We start from the raw sequence: 26099 nt of genomic DNA on the forward strand, positions 1-26099 counted from the left end.
ACATGAGTTTTTTGATGCCCTGCCAATACATAAGTTTCAGGTATAGCAAGAATATTATTGTAATTGTGACCATCTGCTTAAACACCTTTTCCTTTTGAGGAAGAATAGAATTAGGGTACCAAAATAGTTATAGGCATTGTCTTGGTGGTAAAATATTTCTAACTGAATTTGGACAAATAAGGCTTATTTCAGCTGTTAACTGTAAAATTAGTAATTGTTCTTGAATGGAAAAACTTGTAGAAAGCTAAAGATTTCTTTCTGTTGAGCTAAGTCTCAAGTTTTTTTTTATTTCTTACGCTACACTAATGAAGTTTTTAATTTCAAACATTATTTTACGTACCACTACTAACAAAGACTGAAGGGCTTTCATTTGAATGGTAATGGGAATAGGAAAATAGAGGCCTAGTTAGGATTCAGAAGAAACTTTCAACTTTAATTTGATAATCAGTTTATGAAAACCACTGTTAGAATAAAATATTTTGTTTTGATGAATAAATGTTGCACCGTCAATAAAAGAGGCAGCATTTTTCTTAACAGCATCATTCATTCCTTTAAGTATACTTAAACCTGTATTTGTTGACTCTGCAGATGAGTCTCTACCCACAAGCTTTTTCCAAGGCAGTTACTGGGATTAAATAGGAATGAATAATTGTTGTTAGAGCATATTATGTTCTTAAAACATTTGTGAAAATGCTTGAGACATTAGTTCAATCAAATAAACAAGATACTGTTGTACCCATTAGAGCCTAAAATGAGTACTTTGGGCTCATTAAACAGAGAACAGAGAAAGGCTGGCGTGAAGGTGTTGGTTGATATAGATCCAGAAGTTCCTGACCAGCTGCGGTTTGTCCTGTCACCATCCAGCACCCCCGCGACAGAAAACTTTATTCAGGTAAGGTTATACCCGCCAGAGTTCATACTTACATCTTTACTGACTTTTTCACATACACTTGCTGCTTCTCAGTTACTTTGACAGCAAGAGGAGGGCTCTCACTCCATAAATGAGTAAATACAGCTTACTATTTCCATTCTGCAAAACTTCCACAAGCATTTAACTGCAAAATATAGCACAAAAATAATTATGTACATCAAACTTCGGAACATTAGTGCTTAAACAGACAAAATGCTTCAGAGAGCAAACAAGGCAGCAAGTTGACAGGGAGAGTTCTGCGTTGCGTGTGTCACATCACATCTCGACAGTGGGCCCTGCCTAAGCCAGGCTCTCAACCTGCCGTGTACGTACTCAGTGCAGCCAGGTACTTCTGTGCTGTACCGACCTTTAATGGAAAGTGTCTTAAGACTATTCTTTTTTTCTAAAGTTCACTGGATTCTTAAAGTTACAAAATGAAGTAGTTGAGATTAAAGCCAACTTCAAAGTTTCACACGGGCCTTTTTGAAGGGTGCACATAGCCGAAGAGCTATTTTCATTCTTTCAGTACCACAGTAATACAGTTTCACTTGATGCAGGTATTCTTACTTGTTAGAAAAAGTTTCATTTGACTATAGGTTATAGAAGAGATGACTGAAAACAGTAATTGAAAATGACTGTTAGCAAAAACTAGGGCAAGCTCTAGGTAGCCTAGAATACACCCCCCAGACTTCTGTGCCCCAATGAAGTGACAACAATCCCAAGATGTCAAGCGTGAAGAACTCTTGCCTTGTACTTGTTTGCTAATACAGGTGTTTTGATCTTTGAACTCTGCACTAGCCTGAAGAAATGAGGAGATCATGTCGAAGTGTGTCCTGAGGCTGGTGTCATCATTCAGAGGCTCGCCTGTCGTATAGAAAAGGATGGCGGGGGCTGCACTGGTTGCTGATTATGGTCATGAGGGAACCAAAACTGACACTTTCCGGGTAAGTCATTTACCCTGAAATAGTAAGCCAAAATCCTCTGTTATCTTTTATTTGTCACTTGGATCATTAGGTTCTTGTAAGAGAAAGGTCTTGGGTGGACATAATAGCAAAAATTGCATTATGCTGCAATCATAAAACTCAGTAATTGAGTCCCTATTTAGTCAGTACCCCTAATGGTTTCCGCCCCATGGAAAGGATAATCTGAGCCCTTGCTACATTTATCTCAGATTTTCAAAGTATGATTTGCTTTTCTCAGCCCTCACATGCACAACTTAGTCTTTGCTAGCCCCAGCTGTGGTAGCTGGGAGTACAATCTTCCAATTTAATTTTTCAGGGTTTCCGGAATCACAAACTTCATGATGTGCTGAGAGCTCCAGGTACAGCAGACCTGACAGCAGATGTTGATTTCAGCTATCTTCGAAAGATGACACAGGGAAGAACAACCACATTAGGCCCCATAAAACAGCGGGAGTTTTTAAAAAACATGGGCATTGACCTCCGATTGCAGGTATGATAGTGTTTACAGGTACATAAACTCTCCTAATCCACAAGCAGTACTCTTAACCAGCAAGAGAGCTTTTATAGAAGTCTGATTTTAAAAGAAAGTTCTGCAAAACAACATGTAGGTGTGAGATCAAAGAGTTGCTTCTCCTAGACATAAGTTACACTGGATCTCTCAAAGTAAACTGATCGTATTATATTTAGGAGTATTTAATGCACAACTTCGCTACATACATCAGTGTATAAGCTCCACCAGGGATCTTGCCAGTTCTGCTTAACACTATGGCACTGCTACATTCGTATAAGTGAAAATGATGCAACAAGAGATTTGCAGGTATGAGGGAATTTATAGGAAAGCAGGAAGGGCTATAACCTGCATTTTCTTTGTTTAGGTGCTCTTGCAGAATTCACGTGACACAGCAACTCGTGAGCAGTTACTTCACAGCTATGATATGCTGATGAATCCCAAGAAGATGGGGGACTGTTTTAACTTTTTTGCCTTGCTGCCTCACCACAGACTTGCACATCCTGACAAGAAACATAAGCCAGAATCAAAGTCTCCCTTACCACCTGTTGCTGGATTTGGTGAACTCCTACTGAAGTAATTTCAAATACTATAGCAAAATGTCTGATAATAGTAGCTTTCAGTAGTAACTTATTAAAATAAAATAAAAAACCCAAAGTAAAAGGAATGCAGTCCTGCATTTTATGGTTTCACATACTAGATGTTTTGCAATGTCAGCAGCATATAGCTATATATGCAGTAAGGTAAGAATTAAGTATTTTGGTTTATCTTTGAACTGAAAGTACATGAAATGTCACATAACTTCTCCAGGCAATTTCCTCACACCAATCTATGCTTCAGGGCCTAGCCACGTTTTGGTTGGGAGTGCTATTTCAGAGTAAACCTAGTGCAACACACTAAAGCTATTGACTGACCCATGCAGTGTGTGTAGAAATCAAACGCTACACATACAGAAACCAGCGTACACAGAGCAAACAATGTTTCGGGGGTCTTACAGTAGAGCTGAGTGAAGTATTTACTAGTGGAATCAAGTTAAAACTTGTCAGTAACAAACATGCACTAAGGAGACTTTCAGGGTACTCACTTAAAACACAAGATGCATTGACCTTTTTGAAGACATTTTTATAAAGAGAATGGCAACAGGAAGCATGCAGAAAGAGTTATTAGTTCCAAAGCACCTGCTAACAGAATTCACACACACAGCAGGGCCTATCCAATGACAGATCCACAACCAAGGAAGCATAAAGAAACATTTACTTCTATGAACATGTGATAGGAGAGATAATTCATGTAAATAAAAAGAACAAATCTGATAGGGAAATAAATTTTATTTTCAAGCTTATCAGAAGGTATTTACAAAAAATGGGATGTATAAAAATATAAAAGTACTTGACAGTGTCCTTTTGAGGCTATAAATTTTACATGAGCTTTTTTATAGCATCATCATAGCATTATTTCTTGAATGAATGCAACTTAATTCATGTAGGGGTAAGGATATGAAACACTGTAACCTACTGCTGTCAAAGTTTGCAGTAAAGGCAGAAAAAAGGGGAATTAAAAACTCAACTGTTTTTACTACTCTGAAGAACGTTTACTCCTAATGTGTCTGATTTTTTGGTTCCTCGACTATTAGCTGCTTGTGGCTTCTATTGTCTGGCCCCATAAGTCTGTGTCTACGGTCAGGCAATCTCCTCCAAAGGCCAATAGCGTTTTTTTTTTTTTTTTTTTAATCCAACTTGAAGAATAAATAGCTCATATAATATTTTGGAGCAGAGCAGACTTCATGGGGAGACACATCAGCCAGGCCTTCTACTTCACTGTTGTCCCCTCCTTCCTCTATTCCTGCTGTGCTTTTTCAAGTGACCAGGCTTGCTTTTTTCCCTCCCTTAAAACAAAAAACAGCCCCACAGGAAAACCTGAAGTGACAGCTCGAGTCTAAAATCTGAAGCTTAAAACCAGACGGTATCTACATTATTACAGTTAGGATTCAAGATAGCAATGGCTTCACTGAAATTTGGTCGCTTGAGCAGTGGAAGTTTAAAAAAAGCCCTGCTTCCCTTGCTGAGCCTGGGCAAATGTTAGACTACCAGCCTCATAGGTGATTGTTCTGGTTCCAAAGACAAAAAATAGTGCCTCTCTGAAGAATCAGTCCTGAAACCCTGCCTTAACAGGATGGCAAGGTTAAGGGACACATTCTGCCCCTTCTGAATTCCTTTGCACTGCCTTGACAGTACAGAAGGGGGAGGATGACCCCCAGTGTAGGAGGGGCAGGGACTGCCATCAGCCAAACCTGAGAAAAACACTAGGTGCTCGGAGAGAGGACGGGTGGTGGTCGGAAGGCTGAAACATTCTGCCCACTGCTGCCTGTAGGAAACTGCCATATGGATTGCACCAATGTTCTGTACAAAGTTCGGTATATCCTAACAGGGAGGCCAGAGTTCAGCCTTTACCGACTTAGACACCAAAGTGGCAGGTAGATTAGCAATAGGAAAGGAAAAGGTAGGTTAAAGACACAAACCTACCTGTGGGTACATGCAACTGCAACTGACTTTACCAGGTCACTGTCATTGCAAGCAGCTGCCAGCCCTGAAATAACCTTGTAAAATTTTATGTAAATCTAACAACTTTAAAAAGTCTGCTCACCTGCTTCCTTACCTGAATAACAACAGTAGGAAAAAAAAAAAAGCAAAACTTATCTATACACACACACACACATAAAAAAAATAATCTTTGTAGGAGAGAGAGGAGATACCCCAAAGCCTCTCACTGACTTTACAGTTCAAGCCTGTATCAGTATTTTAAAAAGTATTTCTAACCAAGCTCCAGTTAAGCAGCTTGGCGCATCAGGGATACGTACAGCCATCCAGCACCTTCCACCCGCACAATGCTGTTATCCCACACAAAAAGAAAGATTTCACCTTTTCTGCTTTTTAAATTAGGACAAAAAAAACCCTCTTCCATTTGCATTTAGCATTGATGGCCTCAAACTTCTTCAAAACACCATGAACTTTAACCGTTACACTGTCCTCTGAGGGAGTCACTTCCAAAGAATATTGCTGCTTCCTCTCTATTGTGCCACAAGTCCAGTAAGTGGTTGGGAATCCATGAACTGAGGCATCCACATAAAAAAACAAATTAGGATTAGGTTTTGGACTCCTCATTCAGCTCAAACACCAATGCTGAGCACAGTAAAGAGGATGGGAGGGGCTGCAGGTTACGGTTGGAAGGCAAAGCCCTTTCTCCTACAATCCAGCTGCCCTGGCAGAAGCAACAGGTGATATCATATCCACCGTTACTCCGAGGTTTTGAGCAGAGTTAAGATAGAAGCTAGCAGGCTACAAACTACTCCTGATGAAAGTCCAGGGAACCTTAAAAAAATTAGAAAGATACCAGAAAAATTTAGAAGTCAAATTACTCAGAACAACAGAAGAAAGCTGCATGTATTTTTCCCTATTCTTCCACATCCTTCTGCTAGAAGCTGTTTTTCCAGAGTGAAAGGATATGCTACATCAAGTCTCGTGTGCTCTCTGTGCATTACTCGTGTAGTTTTAAGGCAAAGTGCCTTTGGTGTGTATCAATGATGCGTGCCAGCCTTGCACAGCAACACACTGTTGTGGCTTATTGCTCTGTTTTAACATATAATAATAAAGGACTAGCATAGCTTTGATTGTCATCTCTTTAGATTGTCAGCCAGCATTTCAAGAGGAATGTAAGAAGTTACAGGGTTTTCTTTTTTTTGGGTAGCCGGAAAAAGTTCAGTTAGGGACCAAGACACACATATTTAACTGTCTTAACAGCAGCAAATTATTCCTTCATCTGTGAAGTTGTATTTGACCTAAACCACCGTGCTTTGCTATTAGCCAAGGTATTCCGCACTGATTTCTTTTTACAGTCTCTTTTCACCATGCACAGTTTAGGAAACCGGAGATGTATTTAAGTAACAGAAAACAGTCCTCTATGGCCTAGTAAATAGGGGTTAGAAAACCATTACAAAATTCTTATTGTGTAGGCTATAGGAAAAAAAACAAAACAAAAAACCAACCTTGAAAAACACACAAACCATTCAATCTGTACACATTACACCTCAGTAATGGCTTTGTAGCCACACAGCTTGGTGAAATGTTACTCGATGGGGCTTATCCCACTGTCCAGTAACTACTCATAGTTTAAGTCAGAGATGGAGAAAAGCTTGTCAGACGACAGTCTATTCCCATGTCAATGCAGGATCCTCTGGGGCTTTGTACACTGAACTATGTGTACAGCATTCAGAAAGAGCAACAGTTGTTCCAAAACTTATCTTCAGTTTCTGCCTGGAGTGTCCCCCTTTGCTGCAATTTAGCATAATGAATAAATCAAGGGTCTTCTTCCATGTCATCTGGATTAGGAGCCATAATAAAATGCTGGGGGTACTCAAGGTTGTGTTCATAAGCATGTTCTTTCCAGCGTGCATCATCACTCTCATGGGTAATGTAACGCTCTCCAATGCGTGTTTCAAATTCTCTGAGGTCCAGCCAAGTCTGATAATCCTAAGGAGTAAAAGAGATTTAAGGAAGCAGTTTAAGAACAGCAGCATATTCCCACAGATAAATTCTGCAGTTTGTCTCTTCTTTTAGTATAAATAGCCACATGATATAATCAACAAGATCTGTTAAAAAAAAAAAAAACAAACCACAAAAAACCAAACCACAAACACACAAGAACACCCTCCCTCCAAAATACCCCAGAGTGCCCACAAAGAATGGTTCCAAATTAAATAGGCTAGTACCTAAGGTTGTAATACTGTAAATCATGAAAACTTTTTGTAACGAGACAGCTATGTTAGCTTTATTATAAAATTAATTGTATATATACATATACATTAAATTATACTCATTCCAATATTGTTTGTACTCCAAATTAATTGGACTTTCCACTTAACATCTTTTAAGTTATTTGTGTGCATGGATATTGTGAAACCATTGTGAAAGGAACCTGGACCAAACAAGCAGATAAATTCCATTCCAAAGAATTCTCTTCTAAAATGACTACAACTTGCAGCACACACCAGCTTGTGTGTCCACTTCAGCACTGAACAAACAATGTTTGTCTTGATACCGATTTCAGTGGGGCTCCATGCACTCATCACTGCCCACGTTCAGGAGAGGTGTCAGAGGAGTAAAACTCTATGTTGATGTCAGACAGAAAGTAAGAGGCAGGAGGGACAGTAAGACAAAATTTTCCTTGAGGAAAGAAGCCCTTAACAGACAGGCAGAATCCTGGAGCACATAAAATGCAAAGCTAAAAACAGACATACTCAAACCTCCATGAATGCTTGTTAACAGACTTTGATAGTGGCAGTTTTAATAAGCCTCTGAAGAATTAAAAAAAAAAAAAAAAAAAAAAGAAAAAAAAAGAGAAAATCATTATTCACCCATTATAAACATCATGAAAAAGGCACACGGGTTTACCTGTAACCACGGGTGACTAAGGGATTTGTCAACACTGAAACGTTTTCTCATCTTCACTTGAAGCAAATTGTTTATTAAATCAATGGCTGACAAAGAAGAACAGAACAAAAATTATATTTTTTAAATATTAATCACCTCTATCATCATTCACATGCTGCAGTGCAAGCAAATCTCTGTGTGTGTGTGTGTGTATCCTACTGAACTCTTTTAAACTTAATCAAGTTCTTGAATTCTATATTTAGTTTTACTTATGTTAAATGAGGCTACAAAATAGGTATAGGGTAAGCTTCCCCCTGCTTTGATGGAAACACTAAAAGCTTTACTATATTACTCGTTAATCTTTTTCCCTACTGATTTTAGTGATTTTCAGAAATGCCTTGACTTGAGCATAATCCTGTGTTCCAAAATGATGTAGGTACTTCCACTATTGTATACTTTTGTGTATGTACTTCCACATCTACCTGTGTACTAATCATATATACATTACTAGTAACAAAGCTGGCACTGGAGAGTTCTAGAGACCAACCTCATAAACTTCCAGATTGTTCAAAGCTGACATTCAGATCCAGGTTCTGTTTCACCTGCTAATGTACAAAACTAAAATTCCACATTCAACTTTGAACCATTTCTGTAATTCTAGTTTAGATGAAATATGTTTTGAGATCAAGATTCAGCAAACACTCACACGATTTAACTTTTCATTGGGGATTTTGGGAAGTTTCAGGTTATTCATCCCATTCCTCATGCATGCAATTAATTTTTCTTGCTAAATCTATTTGGTTCCTCCTGCCCTGAAAGCGATCTAAAACATTATATTTGACAATTTATCTTTCACAAATATATGCCAGCTCATATTTATCTATTTTGACATAGTCTACTAAACTCAAACTATCAATAGTTCTCACACTTCTATCTGAATGAAGCTTGAGGTTTAAGCATTTGAATGCATTATCTACATATAAAGACATTCTAATAGAGAAAATTAATTTCTTTACCTTCACTAGAAATTTCCTTCCAAGGATTTGGTGGGTACATAAACGCTGCATTTTGAATCTGATCATTTATATCCTCATCTTCATTAAATGGGAATGTACCACTAAGGCTCACATAGACAATAACTCCTACTGACCACATGTCTAGAGAGCGGTTGTAACCTTTACTCCTGAGCACTTCAGGGGCAAGATAAGCAGGTGTCCCCACCACAGAGCGCCTGAAAGATTTTTCACCAATGATACGTGCAAAGCCAAAATCACACAGCTTCACCTGCAAAAGGAATATATTTTAAACTGAGAAACCTCTGCTTCATCTCCAAAGCATGCTACTGCCCAAGACCAGAGCAGTACTCGATACTGTTTTTGACATCATTTAAACATCTACGCACTGAAACAAAGACAAAATGTTACCTAAGCCAGTCAGTTACGGTTTTAGGTTGCTGGTTTTGCAGACTGTGGATCAACCATGCTTCAGACTGAGCCCTGAACTGGCCTTGCACAGACTCAGGTCTGAGGCAGTCTGTGTAGTACATGACCACAAGTGTGCAAATAAGGACAAAAAAAAAAAAAAAAACCAACTTGATTCCAAACTCAGCTCATTTTCCAAGGCAAATCCACACCCTCACAAGGCACAGAACCAAAATTTAAAAAAGCACCTGAGTCCCAGCCAGACTACATTCTTCTTAATCATATTCCTGAAGCTGGAGGCTTCAGCTACAGAGAAATCAAATGATGCATTTTAACTAGAACTCAGACCCAGCCAGCTCTGAGCAGAACAGTCCAATAATCATCCAGGTAAAAAGCATCAAGAGCTGATGGCTGCACTGATGCACAAGTCTTCATGGTTCTGGGATGGTTCCTTCATTTGAACACAGCAGACACTTGTACAGAAAAAAAAGGATCCAGATCAAGTCCAACACTAATCCCAAGTTAGTGGGGCTTATTAGCCCTCCTCAGGGTATAGGAAAGAGCAGTGCACTAAATGTACACAAATGACTCTCCAAAAGTCCACTCTACTTTGCATTAATGTCACAGGACTGGAAGCAGTTCCCTGATGCTGCCTAGCAGATTTTAATTGCTGTATATCCTCCACAAAATCCATACTATCCAAGGTATCTAAGGTAATAGCTGACTGGGGTAAGTGTTGACAGTACATAAATACTAGTATCGCTGAACAGTACTTCTCTTAAAGAAATGAGCTATTTAGTTTATATTTAGTTTACATAATGATGATGAAGATCCCTGAGCAAGACCAGTGACAAATGAGCCAGTCCCTTTTCACAACAGCTTATAAGCAAGACAGACAAGAGTGAGGAGAAGGAGATGTACAACAGGGAAGAAATTGTTTCCCAGGGTTCAACAGTACTGGAACAGGAACGAGGACTGGTCTTGAAGCTTCTTGTCCTGTGCCTTTTCCACTGGACTATTCTCACTAACCCAGAATACCAATTTCCATGCACTCTTCACAAGCATAAAAATAGATGCAGTCTACACAGCCTTTTGCTAAGTCCTGGCAGTAATTGTACTTCTCAGGCTCGTTGGAATAAAGAATGCTGGAGCACAGCGTTGTTGTGAGACATGATCCATGTCTGAGGGGAAAGAAACTGAAATGGAACTCTGAGCATAAAGGTAGGCCAAAAGTTGGAAGGAAAATAAAAAACCCCCCACAACTGTAACACATGTAGTTCAAGTAATTTTAGTCTAAGTTGAACAATCCCACAAGAGGTGACCTTTTAAGCTGCAATGCATATGTTTCTTTAAAAAAAGAACAACAAAAAGTGATGAAAGAAATATTTTTTAATCTTCACTCACTTGAGGGAATGGCTCTGCTGATGCTAGTAGTACATTTTCTGGTTTTAAATCACAGTGCACAATATTCTTGAAGTGTAAATTCCTCAAAGCAACAAGTATCTACAAAAAGGACAGAACATTTTCAGAACTATTCAAGTGGATCAAAAGTGTCAAAAGCCACACACACTAAGCAATACAGTAATTTGTATCAACACAGCCTTCAAGAATTAACCTGTATATACTGTGCAAGTACTATTTTTTTCCAGCCTATCAAGACTTGGAACTGATGGTTTTGATATTCCTTCCCCTCCCCCCCCGCCCCCCCCTTCCCCCTCCTCCCTCTCTGTCTTTTGAATGCTTACTGTTTTGACATGCATCTTTGGATGCCTGTAATGTTATGTTTTGGGAAAGAAGGGCAAAAAAAATTGACATAATTAACATTCAAAATTATTTCCATGTTTATTCAACTTTGATTAGGCGTGTGGCCCTCTGTGCTGTCTCTTTTAAATAACAATACAGAAAACTCCTTCTCCAAACTCCATTCTCATGTAATTACAAAAGACAAATCTAGCCTTTCCTCTCAAAGAAGAGAGACTGAATGCCAACCTGAGTGACCATGAACTTAGTTATTCGTTCTGGAAGTCGACTTTTCTCGCTAGAAAGAATCATCTCTAGCATATCCCCATGCAGCTTTTCCATCACAACAAAGACCCGTTCTGGGGTTTCAAACATACATTCCAGGTTCACGATCCCAGGGTGGTGCAAATTCTAAAATAAAGTAGTATAGGTACATCACTAAAATAAAACAGTACAAAATCGCCCAAATTACACAAAGATGTTGTACCCCAAATGAAAAAGCAGTTAAGTGGAGAGTTAGAGATGAAAAAACAGAATGTCTGAGGCAAGAAACTAGCTTGAAACATAAACATCAACCCATGAAACTTGCCCATTATGACTACTAAGACTAATTTGTTTTAACACACATTATCCATAATGATTAATTTTACAGTTGATACACTCCGTAGCTTTAGTACAGAACATGCAAGAATAATACTCATAGATTGAGGAGCCAGTAGTGGAAGACAGCCAAAACTAATACAGAGTTTCCTGCTACCTGCAGGAGATAACATGGAGCCAAAGTACCTGTCTTCAGTGGATCCCCTACAGGGGGTAGATGCCACTCCCAAGTTATCAATTCTACCAAATACGCAGGAATTCCCGCTCTTCTAAGATTCCCTCTTACAAAAAGACTCAGAAATCACATACACAGATTTAGAAATCAATTCAGAGCACTTACACACATTACAAAACCTTAACTAATGGCTTGAGACAAACTCCAATATGATCCAAAAATACTTTTGTACCTGGAGAATGGCTACTTCATTACGAAGCTGACTTTCCTGTTTAGTTGGAAACCTCATCTTGTCAATGACTTTGATAGCCACATCTCTTCCAGTCTTCCTGTGTTTTCCTAAACAGAAAGTCAACATGAGCCATCAAGAAGCAGAAGCAATTCATAGCTATAAAACATTACAGCAGAAATTCCTTTTTGGGGAAACAAGTTTATTTTGTACAAATGTACAATATTACTGTATTCACATTTAAAATTGCAGCTGGTATGTAAGTAACAAGAAGTGAGCAGCCTCAGCAGGAGGGTTGTAGATAAACTTGTTACCACTCTGCTGTCAGGTATGCACATTGACATTACATGTATTAGGTGAAGTTTTTGTTTGTGCAAGGGACTTGCACATGAGTAAGTAATCCCTACTCCCACAGAACAGTGCCTCCCCTGTAAAAAAACCAAACAACAAAACTATTCAGGACAAACGTGAAGAAAGATTTACAAGTCTTCTCCAGTGGTTTCATACTTTTATGGACTCCACATGCACAGGAAATTATATCTAATACTCTGTGGGAATACAGGGGTAATTATGTGCCATGAAGAACAACACGTTAACACCCAGGAGGCAGTCTGTTGCGATCAAAAAGCTCTAAAAGGTTGTGGTAAGAAAGAAAAGTGTGTCAATAGCACCAAATACTATTCCTTGCTGCAACCCGCATCAGCTAAATGGGAAGCATTCTGCAATACACAGATAGGATGTTTCAAGGGCTAAGTGAGCAGCTTTAAGCGCTTACCCAGCCTCTCCACAACTGCTAAACTGACTTCTATCACATTCACATAAGAGAGGCTAATGGGATCACATGCTGCAAGTCCTTGAGAATCTAAGACATTTAATACTAAACTAATATTTATACAAGTCTGCACCAAAGGAAAAAAAGTCATTATCTGCTCAGCAGAGGATTTGGAAACCGTTGTAGGAAAAGGGACGACACACACAGCTACAGCGCAAGCAGCACAGAGGACGCTACTGGCACTGCTGCGGGGAGCCCAGCTATGCCTCGCTAACCACCCAGCAAGGCCTCACCTGCTGCTCTGCAGTCAGTGCTGGTGGCCAGGGCTTAGGCAGGGCATAGGAACTGCTCCAAAAGCTGCTGTGCCAAGCACCTAATGCACCTGCCTTAAACATCATCATGAATAAAAGATCAAAACCAGGCTTATCTCCACTGGATGAAGGCAGTTAATGGAGACATCTCCAAGGTCCAAAAGGGTTTACAAGGTTACCAAATAGAACTAACAATTGGAGCACAAAAAAAGTAAATTTTAAAAAGATTACATTAGTCCTAAGGAAAGCATGCACTGTATAATGGACTGTCACAGACAAGAGCATAAAGCCAGAAGTCTTGAAAGAGAGAGAGAGACAGGGAGCTTTGGCATTTTGTCTGTAACAAATCAGCAATTTTTAGGCCAAATATTAGAAATCACAGCACCCAGCTATAATTTAAATAAAACCCTAGATTCAGGGACAGTGACTCTGGCTCCACTAGACATCAAATTATTTTGAAATGTAGCAGAAATACCGTCAATTATGAACTAGATGCAAAACCCAGAAGACAAATGCTAGGTTGCAAGAGAATGTAAAGCAAAACCACCAAACTAACAAAACACTTAACTACAGAAGCTAGACTGGAGCTAAAAATTGAACCTGAAGAAAGATTAACAGAAAAGCAGCTTGAAAATTCCTTTTCTTAAGTACAACACAACCAACCAGGTTTCAGGGCAAGTTTTACATCATAAGAAACCGTCAATAATTTTCTTTTTTTTCTGTCTCCATTCTTCAGACCCTTCAAAACTAACCAAAACAGGAAAAGCAGAGGGAAACTGTTCTCACAGAAAGAAAGAGGAGTTGGATATCAATATCTTATAACTTCTTGATTTACAATTTGTAAATGTTTGTCCAGAATAGAGGACACAAAAAAAACCAAGCCCCACAACAATGTAAGCAACTTAATTTTACCTTTGTTTGTTCAAATAAAAGGTTTTGTTACCATTATTTCACTAAGTCTACATGGGTGGGGAGAAGCCAATATTAGAAGTTACCAGATCTAGTCTCCCCAAACACCAGCAATAATTAAGCAGTGTGCAGAGCCAGCAAAAGAATTTTTATATTCTCTTTTCTCGCTCCTTCAGCTTGTGATTTTATCTGAAGAAACTGAATATACATACCCTATATATTTTAAGACATCTTTAAGTTAAAAGATTTACTATATTAAAAGCTTTTTGTAAGCATTTATTATGTTTATAAGCATTTATAAGCATTGAATCATGAAAACTATCAAGCTGAGATTTATCTAAAATGCAATTTAGGAGAGTATGTATAGAAATAAAATCAAAACATTAAACTACTGCCTGCATTTGTGCATGTTCTATTCATAAGAGAGGAAGCATACTTTGATTCACACTATGCTTTAAGAAATACAGAGGAAAAAAAATAGACCTCTCTAAAGAGCAATGTAAAATCAGACCATCAAACTGCATTTCCATCAAGCAGTTCAGAAGTAACAGAGAAAAGTATTTAACTACACAGCTGGCACACAGAAGAATCATAGCCACAATACTTCCTAGTATTCTATTCACAATACTTCCCTGACTAGAAAGACAACATGACACAAGCAGAAAGGTTACCACTTTTAAATCATTATCACTTTTTCTTTCTTTCCAGATCTATGGTGTGTGGTTTTCTCAACACTTGGGATACAACACATTGGATTAAAAAAAAAAAAAAAAGAAAAAGATAAAACAGAATTCATATGGTGCATTTGTAGTATTCTTTTTGTGATTGCATACTACAAACAAGTTATACATTGCAATAGAAGTTTTTAAAAAGTGATAAAACTACATTTGAAACCTAAAACTGAGACCTCTTGACAAAGAATTCCTCCCTCTACTTTATCCTGCTGACAGAAATTTGTAGAGAAACTGTTTGCATAAAATATGTCAATAAGACGTTTGCATAAATACTGTCAAAGTATAAACTAAAGTATGTATTTTTCTATTGCTTTTGGCCACATCTCTCAGATATCACTAAAAGCAGGTATAACTGACAGCCTTCTTAAATTCATGACTTCTAATACTGTACAATACAGACAACAGTTGTTAGAATTTGCAATTAAAAAACCCCATTAACCAAGGCCAAATTCAGACTAGAGATTGCTTTGTGTTTAACTGTGGTCAAAATGTAATGCCTATTCTAAACTGATTTTGATGCCAATGCAAAACTCTAAATGCAAAAAATGAATTGTAAGAAATACTGTACGTAAAACCACAGATGACACAGTAATCCAAACAAAATCCAAACAAGATAAACTTCACTTAGACATTCTAGATACAGCTAAGCAAATATGAAAAGGTTAATTATATCAAGCAGACATTCTACCTTAATAAATGCATAATGGAATCTAATGTAATTTACCTCCATATACAATACCAAACTGACCAGAACCCAGCACTTCATCAGCAAATATTTGGTACACAGAGCTGATATCCTAATGCATGGAAAAAAGAAATCACAAATATCAGGAGCAATCAAAACATTCATGAGCATATTAATACTGGCTAAACTGTATTTACATATGACATTAATCAAACTCTGTAAAGGGTGCCATCATTATCCTGAATGGAGTGGAAAAAACACAACAAACTTTTACTGAAAGGATGCACTTAGCTGCACTGTAAGCAGGGACATACATCCATGCAGACTAACAGCTGTGCCAGGTAAGTAGATTACTTCCTGTATGTAACACAGACTTCTTTAGCTACCATGCCCTGGTGTTGCTTTCTCATCCAGACACTGTTACTATCAATTACTTTGTAATACCCAGGTAAATAAACACCATTATTATACAATGTATATGACTCACCACATTCTCCTGGACCTGGCAATTTGAAACAGAGATGCTTAGAGATAACTCTTCTGCAATAAAGAAGATACGGCTGAGTAAGTAAATAGAAAGGGCAGGCTTTTTCTAGTAAAAAAGACACGGGGGGGGGGGGGGCGGGGGGGGGGGGAAGGAACACCACAAAACAAAAAACCTTTACTGACTTCTAACCCAGTCATGGTGAAATGATTTTTATCGATGTTCTGCAGTAACATCACACCCTGGAACTCAAATTTCACAGATTGATTAAACTAACAACCCTGCGAGTTTTGCTGGGATTATTTGTCTATTTTTGTCATGTTGCCGATTATAAAAATAGAACAGTATGAGTGTGTACAAGATAGAGATGTGGAGACCCAAAAGCAATAGTAATGTGGCAATTGTATCAGAGTAAAGTACTAAGAATTTCTGGTAATAATACAGAAACATACAGGGAAGAGGACCAGGTAGATCCCTTATAGTCAAATGAACGTGGTTACTAATTTTCTGTGGCATCAAGATATACAGAATTAATGCATAAGGAAACAAATCAAGCAAAGCAAGTAACAGAAGACCTGATAATTAAAAAAAGCAATAAAACCCGTAATATAAACAATCTTTGTTTCATGGACAAACTACAGAAGCATCTCAATCTTTGGAATATAAGAGCACATCTAGGAAGTGCAATTTGCAAGTAAAAGCACCAGATAAAAAGCTACAGAATTTTTCAGCCTGCAGCAGATATTGACACAAAGTTTTCATTACAGGAATAACATTATGATGCACAGACAAGAGATACATCACGGCAGGTAGAAAACACCCTTTTTCCTTTGACTTCCAAGACAGAGGTGAAGAGTCTCAGACAAATGGTCACCTATAATTTGTTACATTAACTTCAAAAAAAAAAAAAAAAAAAAAAAAAAAAGTAGAACAAGTTCACCTACAAGGTGGATAGAAGATATACTACAGATTTATTAGCACTTTGAAAAGAGCCTTTATCACCCTAAGAGTACTGAGATTTCAGAGAACAAATAAAATGTCTGTATCTGATTTTTGCCACCTGTGGTTTATCTCAAAGAAGGAATTTACAAACTTAAGATAGCAACAAATACTAGTTCTCAAAGACACGCTAAACACTGCATCTGAAATATGAAATATGAATATGAAGGAATTACAGCCTTGCATATGTCTACTGATTATTGACCATAGTCAAGTCTATATTAGAATTAACAGCACAGACCACAAGGAAAAACCAGAAAGTAGGCAGACAAAAAAAAGTTACTAAGGTCAACACAAACTGCAGCAAGGTTGAAACAAGGTAACTAGAAAGTAAAGATACATTTTTTCGAACTGTTTAAAGAGAACACACTGAACCTTTCTCCACAGATGGCTACAGAATACAGAATACCTAGTAGGTAAAGACTGAGTTATCCCTTCCAAATAAACCCATTTTTCTAGTGTCTGAAATGCATAAGAATAAGGGCTGAAAAATTGTGACTTCTAAAGAAATCAGTAATCATGCCAGGATTCAATATGTAATCTATACCAGGTAACAGCTTACTAATCTTCTCTTTCTCATTTCAGCTCAGAAACATCCCGCAAAGAAACATTGCATCCCAAACACCAGTGCAAAGTCAGAAATTACTCTTTCCCATGGGTCAGACTGGAAGAGCATCCTCATTTCTAGCTACTTTCTGGCTAGAATGTGGTATAAACTGACTAGCTAGTGTCTTGTGGACATTTTGACACTACAAATTCCCTGCTGCTGCAAGTATTTCAAGCACTAGCAATGTCTCCCTCCTTTTCTGGTCTTTTCCTTTAAAAGAACCCATTTGAGGCTTTTGGAGTTTTGGTTTTTTAACTAAAAGCCTAATTTTCTTAAAGGCTCTTGGGATACATTTCATGGCTCACAGTGTGTAGGAAGGAGAGGGATGAACGGACATTTTGTGGGCTTTTTAAAGTTTAAAAACCCACCTGAGTTGTCTATGTGAATGCCACTCCACAAGCCATGATAGTTTCTTATACTCCTACAATCCTAAACATTTAAAATACTTCCTCTCTGTATTACCCCTGCAGCTCTATTCCCTACCACTGTCAAGTGTTAACAGTGTATTTTTTATATCTGAAAAAAAATATTGATTTTGGAAAAACAACTATCTTTGCAAGTCTCTCAGCAACAGTAGCCCTAGGTTCCCGAAAACAAAGAGAGCTTTGGTATATATATATTTGGAACTAAGAATTTCATATCAAAAGTGGCATTTTACATATGTACAAGGCCAGTTATGAGGTACCATCTTACAGGTATGTTTCTTCACTGTAATTAAATACAGATACCAGTATGGGATTTTATAGTTTACCATTTCAGACCATGGCTGCATTTTCAGAAAGTGTCTTTACCTCAGACTAGTATTTTACATGTTCTTAACTGTTGCTGATGCAGAGTAGCCAGCTATCAGAGACAGAGAAACTAATTTCAGAATCTCCTGCAGAAGAAGATTTCCCGAAAAGAAGATTAAGGAGTAGCCGGAAGATGAAAGGAAACTAAAGAATGAAAGCATAAGTCTCACTACAGAATGTGAATGAATGTTGTTGCAAGGAACAAGGAGATGTCTGAAGAGAAAGAACACATTATACAGTTTAGTGGATTCTTGATAATGAATATGATCCTATGCCAGAGAAAGAAAGGGAAGACAGGTGCATAAAAAGAATAGGGTAGTTTTTATTACCACCCACAGCTCAGCAGAAGTTCTTTCCATCACTGGCAGTATTTACATTGCATCACTAAGTCCTTTTCTTCTCCTTAGCTACTGACATCTCACAGATTTAAAAAAAGATATATAGGGGATAACATCAAAAAGCATCCAAATTTAGTTCTTTCAGAGTATATGTATATAATCTGAATATATATACACACACACACTTTTAAGTGTATCATAAATACCTAAACTATGGTCCCTTTTTACATCCAGCAACTACGTGGGAGTTCTTAATGCTCCTACAATAAAGCTCTGCAATATGCATTAATATTGTAAATCTGATTCTTAACTACTAACTACTTCCTGCTGCAACAGATTAAAGGATTTGCCCACCCTCCACAAACCTGAGTGTCACTTTTTAGAGACTTGCGGAAAATTACAGACCCAATTCAGCAGAGAATATACTTCACTCTAAATAAGCACTTTTCTGAAAGGAGTCTCTACCATTGACAGCTTCAGAATATGAATAATAGTGCCTTGTCTGCCTGCTTACTGTGATCTTTTCCTTGTCCTGCAGCAGTGCAAACGCTAGCTTGAGGAGTGACTGGCATCAAAGCCTGACGAATGGCTTTCTCCCAGCCCTGAGCTACGTCAAGTCCAACTCCGGTGGCAGCAAGAACAGGACTGTGATGACTGCTGCCATTGTTTTCGCCAACAAAGTACACCATCGTGTCAGTGATGATCTCAAAACAGTATGGGTTGCTGCCCTGCACCACGTTTGAAAAATCTCGAGGCTGAGTCACCTGGAGAATTTCTGAAAGTGGAATCTCCTGAAGAAAAATATTAAAGATTAAAAAATGAAAATGCACATAGTATTTTCATATACTGATATTCAAAACTTAAAGTGTTTGCAAAGAAATCAAAGCAAATATATCAAAACACCAAAACATCAAGCTTCATAACTAATGTCAAACTGTGCATGACCATTGCCCACCCACAGTTTTCTGAATTCCTCTATACAAGCTTAGATAGACTTCCAGCCCCACCACAGTTCTCTCTATACAACTACTATTCTGTACTCAGACAAACTGCATTTATATTCAGCATGAGACACGCCCCCACCACATACAAATGATGCATAACTATAGAATGACCACTTTCCCCCTGTAGTTTATACCAGAGAAGAACAAGACAGGTGAAAAAAGTGAAACAAGACAACATTAAGAAGAGGATGTGGTTATGTAAGCTAGTCACTAAGCACTGCTTCACGTATCGTTTTGGGTAAAGATTCTCTTTCATACAGATATTAACCATTTCTACTGACTCCTCTACCTTGTCAGTTTAAGATCATGGCACAAGCAGTACTAGAGAACAGATCTGAAGGAAGAAATGGTTGCAAGTTCACACTAGCTGGAAGAGGACATTCCACATACATGGGAAGGTACACAGGTGCACGTCACTTGCAAGAGTAGTGAACAAGCAGGTGAACACCAGGCTGGCATTAGGGGGATAAGAGACAGTAGCTGATTAAGATGAAGAGCAAATAAATGTAAAGGCAACAACTGTGAATTATTCTAACAGCAAAGACAAATAACCCGAGATTTAAGCAGTTAAAAAAAGTGGGGCAAAGGGGCAAGTCAAAGGACTAAAAGCAGTGACGTAACGGAGCAACAAGCAAGGAACATATTTTACCAGCTGTGTTTTGAACGCACAGGGCAATACAAGTATCAGGGAGGTCTGAGAAGAAGAGACTGCATTGGTCAAGATAGGGATGAAAAGGATCTGGGCAAGTTTAGCTGGGTGTACAGAGAAAAGGCTTGATCTTAGAGATGTTATAAAGGAAGAAGCTGCAAGATTTGGACCCCCACCTAAAGGTGTAAGACAAGAAAGGGAAAAATCCTGTTTATACATTCGAACACATCTTCTGAATATTCCACCATTGAACACATTACTATATTAACAATATACTAAACTTATTGCTAAGTTTCATTTATATAATGCCAGGCTGCACAGTAAATTTTCCTCCGAATCTTGCTTGCAACTTTCAGTTGTACAGTTGGAAATAATTTAATTTTTGGGAACGTCGAAATAAAATACGTAAGCATGCAAACTTTCAGTCACTACTTTTAGAACACAAAAATCCTAGCCTTCATTGACTGGCAGCCAAACAAATTCTCTGGTAATTGTGAAGAAAGCTTAATATGCTAGGCAATTCAGGAGAACAGTACATGTAAAATGTAAGGAGAGACATACTCAAGGGGATTAGAACAGGAGCTGCAAGCAACTTCTCAGAGTTAGTCTTGGTCCTTCTCACTTACAAGCTTTGGCCAACAATTAACCTGTCACAGTTTTGATTAAAAGAGACAGGGAAATTGAGATAATACTTATACTGCTCACAAGTAGATTTCAGATCTATAAAGCACTGAGTAAATCAAGTGCAACATAATTATTACTTATCATTAATTACCTTGTAATATTTTGTTCCAGATTCATTTTGAAATAGCGTGAGGCATTTGCTGTCCAGTCGCCAATAATGTCTTTTTCTCTACAAAATGCACAGTACAATAACATAAGAAATAAATCACTAGTATGGCTTTTGTTAACCAATTATTTAAATAAGAAAGGCTTTAAATGACTAAGATAATCAACTAACATTAATCTACAGTTGCATCTTAGGCTAGATACATGAAAATATACACTTTGGGAATAAAGATTTTTTTAAACTCAGGAAGAGGCTCATAAAAATTATTTCCACAAACCAGAAAAAAAAAAAAAAATCACTTACCTTACAGTAATAGCAAGTAGTGACAAGAACAGTTATCTTGCACAGGAAAAACACTTACCTACACAGGTTTCACTCCAGATGCATGTGCTCACAAAACCTGAATTATTTTAATTTATTAACAATTGTGGGAGTCATGATTTCTCCCGCTGTGCCCTCACACCAACATTGCAAGACTTCAAGGACTGAGGAAGCCTAACAAGTCCTTAATTCTTTTGTCAACACAGAATTCTAGAAGGTCAAAAGCACACAGTGGCAAGACAGACAGATTACAAGATTCAAGTGGACAAAATATCTTGGGGGAAAAAAAGAAAATAAAAATCAAGGCAGCCTGAATAGCCATTTTCTGGAAGTCTCCACCAATTAAATATCATCTCCACCAAAAAGTAATATGAATAAGCTGTTGCATATAACTGTCTTGTAATTTTAAGCAGAGGAACATTCCTCAAAACAAAGAAGCTTTTAGAAAGCTAATATGGCTGTATAAATCTAACTTACTTTGCTTGGAACATACTCGTATAGTTAGAAAACCATTTTCATTTTTCTGTGACAAAAAATCCAAAGACCCTTAACTCTGGCCTTAACTAGAATGACACTAGTTTGAAACATAATACAGCAGAGCTTAAATGACTTCAATCATGGGGAAGCTAAGACTACCTGTAGGAGTTAGATAAAGAAACATAGGACATGAATGGATTTAACTAAATGGAATTCCCAGCCAGCACTGAATGGAAACTGCTTGAAAGTATAAGGGTCAACCTGTCTTTTGGATATATATGCTCTTTATTAAATCATGAATCAGGAAAGACTTCTGAGGAGGGCAATTAAGGAACAGGTTGGTAACTCACTCAGGGATCCAAAATCTGCCCATACCGTATTCTGAGAAAGGACAGTCTCAGAGTAAGGAAAAGAATACAGACAATAATACAGAAACTTCTCATTATAAAGGGTGAAATATCTTGTTATCCAGGGTCAGCAAGAAGTATACAGATATTGCAGTTAAAAGGAACCTCTTTGGAACTGATAGAAAGTGCAAGTTGTTTCAGGAAGTGGAAATAGTCTGACATTGCTGAGAGCAGGGTGGTCAAGGGAAACAGCCAATGATCTCCTCCCATTAGGAGATCTTGCTTGGCTGAAGGTATTTTGCTTTGGGGCAGCATATTCCACTTTATTTGAATGGCCTTTTTCGGTAGATACCATCTAGGTAGCAGCCAGACTGACAGATGGGGTGGGTGGGGGGAAATCAAACTAAGCTAAGGTGTACAATCTGACCACTGTTCTATGAGGATGTACAAAAAAGGTCCATGGAAAGATGTACACGCTGTACCGAAAGATTAAATTGCAGCCAAGTACCAGGTCTGCCCTAAACACTGCGAGAACTACTCATCTTCATCTACTACCTGGCCTTAGTTTTTCCATAGCCAGCTGATGATAATCGTGTCTGTTAAGTAGCCTTGGCTGGAATCTCATCTAAACTATGCTAAATACTTATTTTGGTTTGTGATAAATACATCTAGATATTAGAAAACTGTACTTTAAACAAATATTTTGTAAGGCAGTTTCTGACAGACCACTTACAGTGGTCTGTTTAGTTGACAATCACAAAAAACAAAAATACTACAGTAACCTGAGCTGACTCATATCACCCCTCAGCTTGACTTCAACAGAACTTAAATAACTTTGCTTCTCTAAATTCCTGAAGTGCCCTTCAATCAGACTCCTGCATAGAGACAAAGAATGCAAAAGTATTTATGCTGCCTTTCATGGACAGTCTCAACATGACTCATTGTGCTTCAAGAGATCTGGGAACTTCTTGACTTCATCCTTTTCATTCATCCACCAGAAGACAAGAGGATTCACTCCCTCCCATCAAACAACTCTAAGGAACCTAGTTATTCTTCCTTATCTTCCTCCTCAATACACAAAACCAAGGAGCTTGCCTAAGAAGGTTCAATTAAGAGATCATTATTGGTAGCACTGGAAACAAACAACATAGTCTTTCTGGAGGATGCTTGAATACCCAAGGACATACATTCAAGCCACAACTCTCTGTTCCACTGATGTCAAGATGAATAGTGTGTTTGGTGGGTGGGGGGAGGGGGATGGTGTTCAATAATGCCTGCTTTTAGATAGAGTGAATTGGTAGAGGAATGAAGGGCTCCCCACATCTACACATAAATATTTACAAACACCTAGATCATTAGAATAATAGTGTCAACCATTTCAATACTCATAATTTTATAATTGTTTCCACCTTTTCATGTAGTTGAATAAAAACACTGATACAAATATTTAGTTCAACTGCTAAACAGAAAGATGACATAAGCAAATTATTCCAAGTTATCATCTCAGAAAAGCTGCAATCTTAAACATGCAATTCATTTGAGACAATTTAGAGATGCTTTTCCTTCTTAAAAAGGAGAAGGAACAGTACTGTTGAATCACCACATGAAGAATTTTGAATAAACTACAGTTTCTCCTTTGCACCAGATTTCTTTATAATGAACATCATGGTTAAGTTCTTTCAAATGATACTGTAAATCAGAATATCTAAATAAGAGAAATAAAATACACTGGTTTAGAAAAATAATATAACTTAATGTACGAAGAAACTAAAGTTACTCACCAGATTGTCTCTACTAGTATAGTGCACCATCCATCCTTCCTTCACCATTGTACTGCTCTTCCTCTTTGTGTGCTTGATCGACTGTACAACTCTCATGAGAGGAATATTATTGCTTGTTGAAGGACTAAAAAAAGATAGAACAACTAATATTTAACAAGTTAAAATACAACAGTACTGCAATTACACTGGTACTACACATTCAGCCCATAATTTTCAGGAACAGGCACTTTTTCTTCCCATACAAATTACTTCATTGATAGATGAAATTAATAAGGTATCTGAGCTTCCCCTACCTCTCCTCGTGCAAGTACTGTAGCACTTAAATTACTCTATGGAACACAGAAGAAACACACTGGAATGAGGACACCTACAGAAATCGTCCTCTCTCAAAACAATTGGCTGAGACTGCTGGTCTTAATCCAGCATAAAAATATAATTTACATCAGCACTGCTATTATTTTCTCTTGTCTAAGTTGACTATACTACTTCTTCATATTGTTATTACACTAATAAAGGGCCCTATCTAAGCATACTTTCAATTTATGAAAATATCAACAGGGGTGTGTTAACTCAAATCACAGCTGCACTAGGAAATTTTATCAATGCTCAGGGATATTAAATGTCCTGCAGACAAAGAATTTGACAGTCTATAACGTTCTGACAGAGTCATTAAACATACAGGTTTTCATACTGTTGAAGATGGAATGAACCACTAAGCTGCCCGCTTAACACCAGAGCTCCTACATGTGGCACTAACAGAAATGTTTGCAAACACATGAAATCACATGGCAGATTCAAAACTAAAAATGTAAGGATGCTTTAACACAGCACACAGTTACACTGTAGAATTGGCTGCCACAGGATGCCGTGCATGCCAAAAAAAACAAAACAAAACAAAAAAAAAACCCAACACCAAACCCACTTTAATTGCTTCAAATGCTATTAGAAATAAATGGAAAAATCCTACCTAGAGATGGAACACAAAAGAGATGCTACTTCCAACTCAGGAAGTCCTTGAGCTATAAATCACTGAAAGTTGAGAAGGTATCACTATATGCTCTTCCTCACATATTTGCTATTAAGGACTGAGCTAAAACGACCTTTGGTTTGACCCAATACAACTGCTCTTACATTATTAATAATGACTCACCTAAAATCAGGATGACACTATTCAGAGTAATACAGAAAGTAAAAACACCAAACTTGATTAAAGGAACTATGTAACAGTTATCAGATAGAAGACTCCAGAAAAATCACATTCAAGTTATATGAATCAAACTTCTGCCTCAAATGTGTATAAACTGTGATGTGAACATTAAAATATCTTGAGTAATTCCTTTTAAATCAACACATGTATAACAGTAACTAAATTAGGCTAAAGTCACAAAGATCTTAGTCATGTCTTAGCCACGTCAAGTTAAGCCATAAATTTTACCACTAGCTTTATTTCTTTCATAACAGTCATAGCACAGCACTTTTTCCAATTAGAAGAGACCATAATATTTCAATTTATTTATGTTTCAGATTTTCTTGGGACAGGATAATTTTACAAAGCAGTTTCAAGTTAAAAAAACACAAATGGAGAAACTACACTTTTAACCCAGTTTTACTGCTTATCAGAAATGTTTTACTCAAAGTTTTACTTCAAAATATTGAGGAAAGTACATCCAGAGCAAAGAAATCCACCTTATGATTTACCTGATGGTTTTGACAGCTTCCTCGTCTTTGTCTGCATCAAGGTCAGATGGATCCATAAAGAAGATTTTGTCCTCTGGAGGAGAGGGCTCTTCAGCATCATCTAGACCCCGACTACCATCACTGTTCATTTCACTGCTGTCAACTTCCATTGGCATATCCAAGTCCTGGCCTGGGCTAGCAGGTTCTGGAAACAACACAGGATTCAGATATATTTCAATTACACAATTAAAAAAAAAAAAAACAAAAACCACAAACCACAAACCCAAAAACAAACCCCACACCAAAAAAAACCCCCAAAACTCCACAAAATTTCTTCCTCAGTTCACATTCATGCAAGTAAACATAAAAGTACAATCAGAATATACACAATCTTCATTTTTGATAAATGATGCAGAGCGTGCTAATGAACATTATCAATTTGTTTTTGCTAA

The 26099-nt window shown here is 37.7% G+C and overlaps 2 protein-coding genes across 3 annotated transcripts in view; one reads left to right on the forward strand and one right to left on the reverse strand.

Annotated features, from left to right (window-relative positions):
* Positions 1-796: 796 nt before the first annotated feature.
* On the forward strand, positions 797-3031 carry LOC142593236 (protein arginine methyltransferase NDUFAF7, mitochondrial-like; the record flags this gene model as incomplete). The annotated part of the gene is given in 6 exon segments (XM_075707689.1): positions 797-963; positions 1400-1467; positions 1723-1796; positions 1798-1854; positions 2189-2362; positions 2748-3031. Coding segments are annotated over 6 exon segments (753 nt in total), but the record flags the coding sequence as incomplete, so codon positions are not given.
* A 2028-nt stretch (positions 3032-5059) lies between these two features.
* Positions 5060-26099, reverse strand: part of LOC104023781 (serine/threonine-protein kinase D3) — a 46197-nt gene continuing 25157 nt past the window's right edge. For both annotated transcript variants that reach the window (XM_075706794.1, XM_075706795.1), the window contains exons 8-19: positions 25669-25852; positions 23971-24094; positions 21030-21107; positions 19116-19392; positions 15870-15922; positions 15422-15494; positions 11975-12081; positions 11217-11378; positions 10632-10730; positions 8823-9090; positions 7828-7913; positions 5060-6906 (exon numbers count right to left, since the gene is read on the reverse strand). In XM_075706794.1, coding sequence (XP_075562909.1) covers positions 6733-6906; positions 7828-7913; positions 8823-9090; positions 10632-10730; positions 11217-11378; positions 11975-12081; positions 15422-15494; positions 15870-15922; positions 19116-19392; positions 21030-21107; positions 23971-24094; positions 25669-25852 — 1685 coding nt within the window. In that variant the 3' untranslated portion in view covers positions 5060-6732. The remainder of the gene's footprint in view (positions 6907-7827; positions 7914-8822; positions 9091-10631; positions 10731-11216; positions 11379-11974; positions 12082-15421; positions 15495-15869; positions 15923-19115; positions 19393-21029; positions 21108-23970; positions 24095-25668; positions 25853-26099) is intronic.

The sequence above is a fragment of the Pelecanus crispus genome, chromosome 3 (assembly GCF_030463565.1).
Source record: "Pelecanus crispus isolate bPelCri1 chromosome 3, bPelCri1.pri, whole genome shotgun sequence".
In the NCBI taxonomy this organism is placed as follows: domain Eukaryota; kingdom Metazoa; phylum Chordata; class Aves; order Pelecaniformes; family Pelecanidae; genus Pelecanus; species Pelecanus crispus.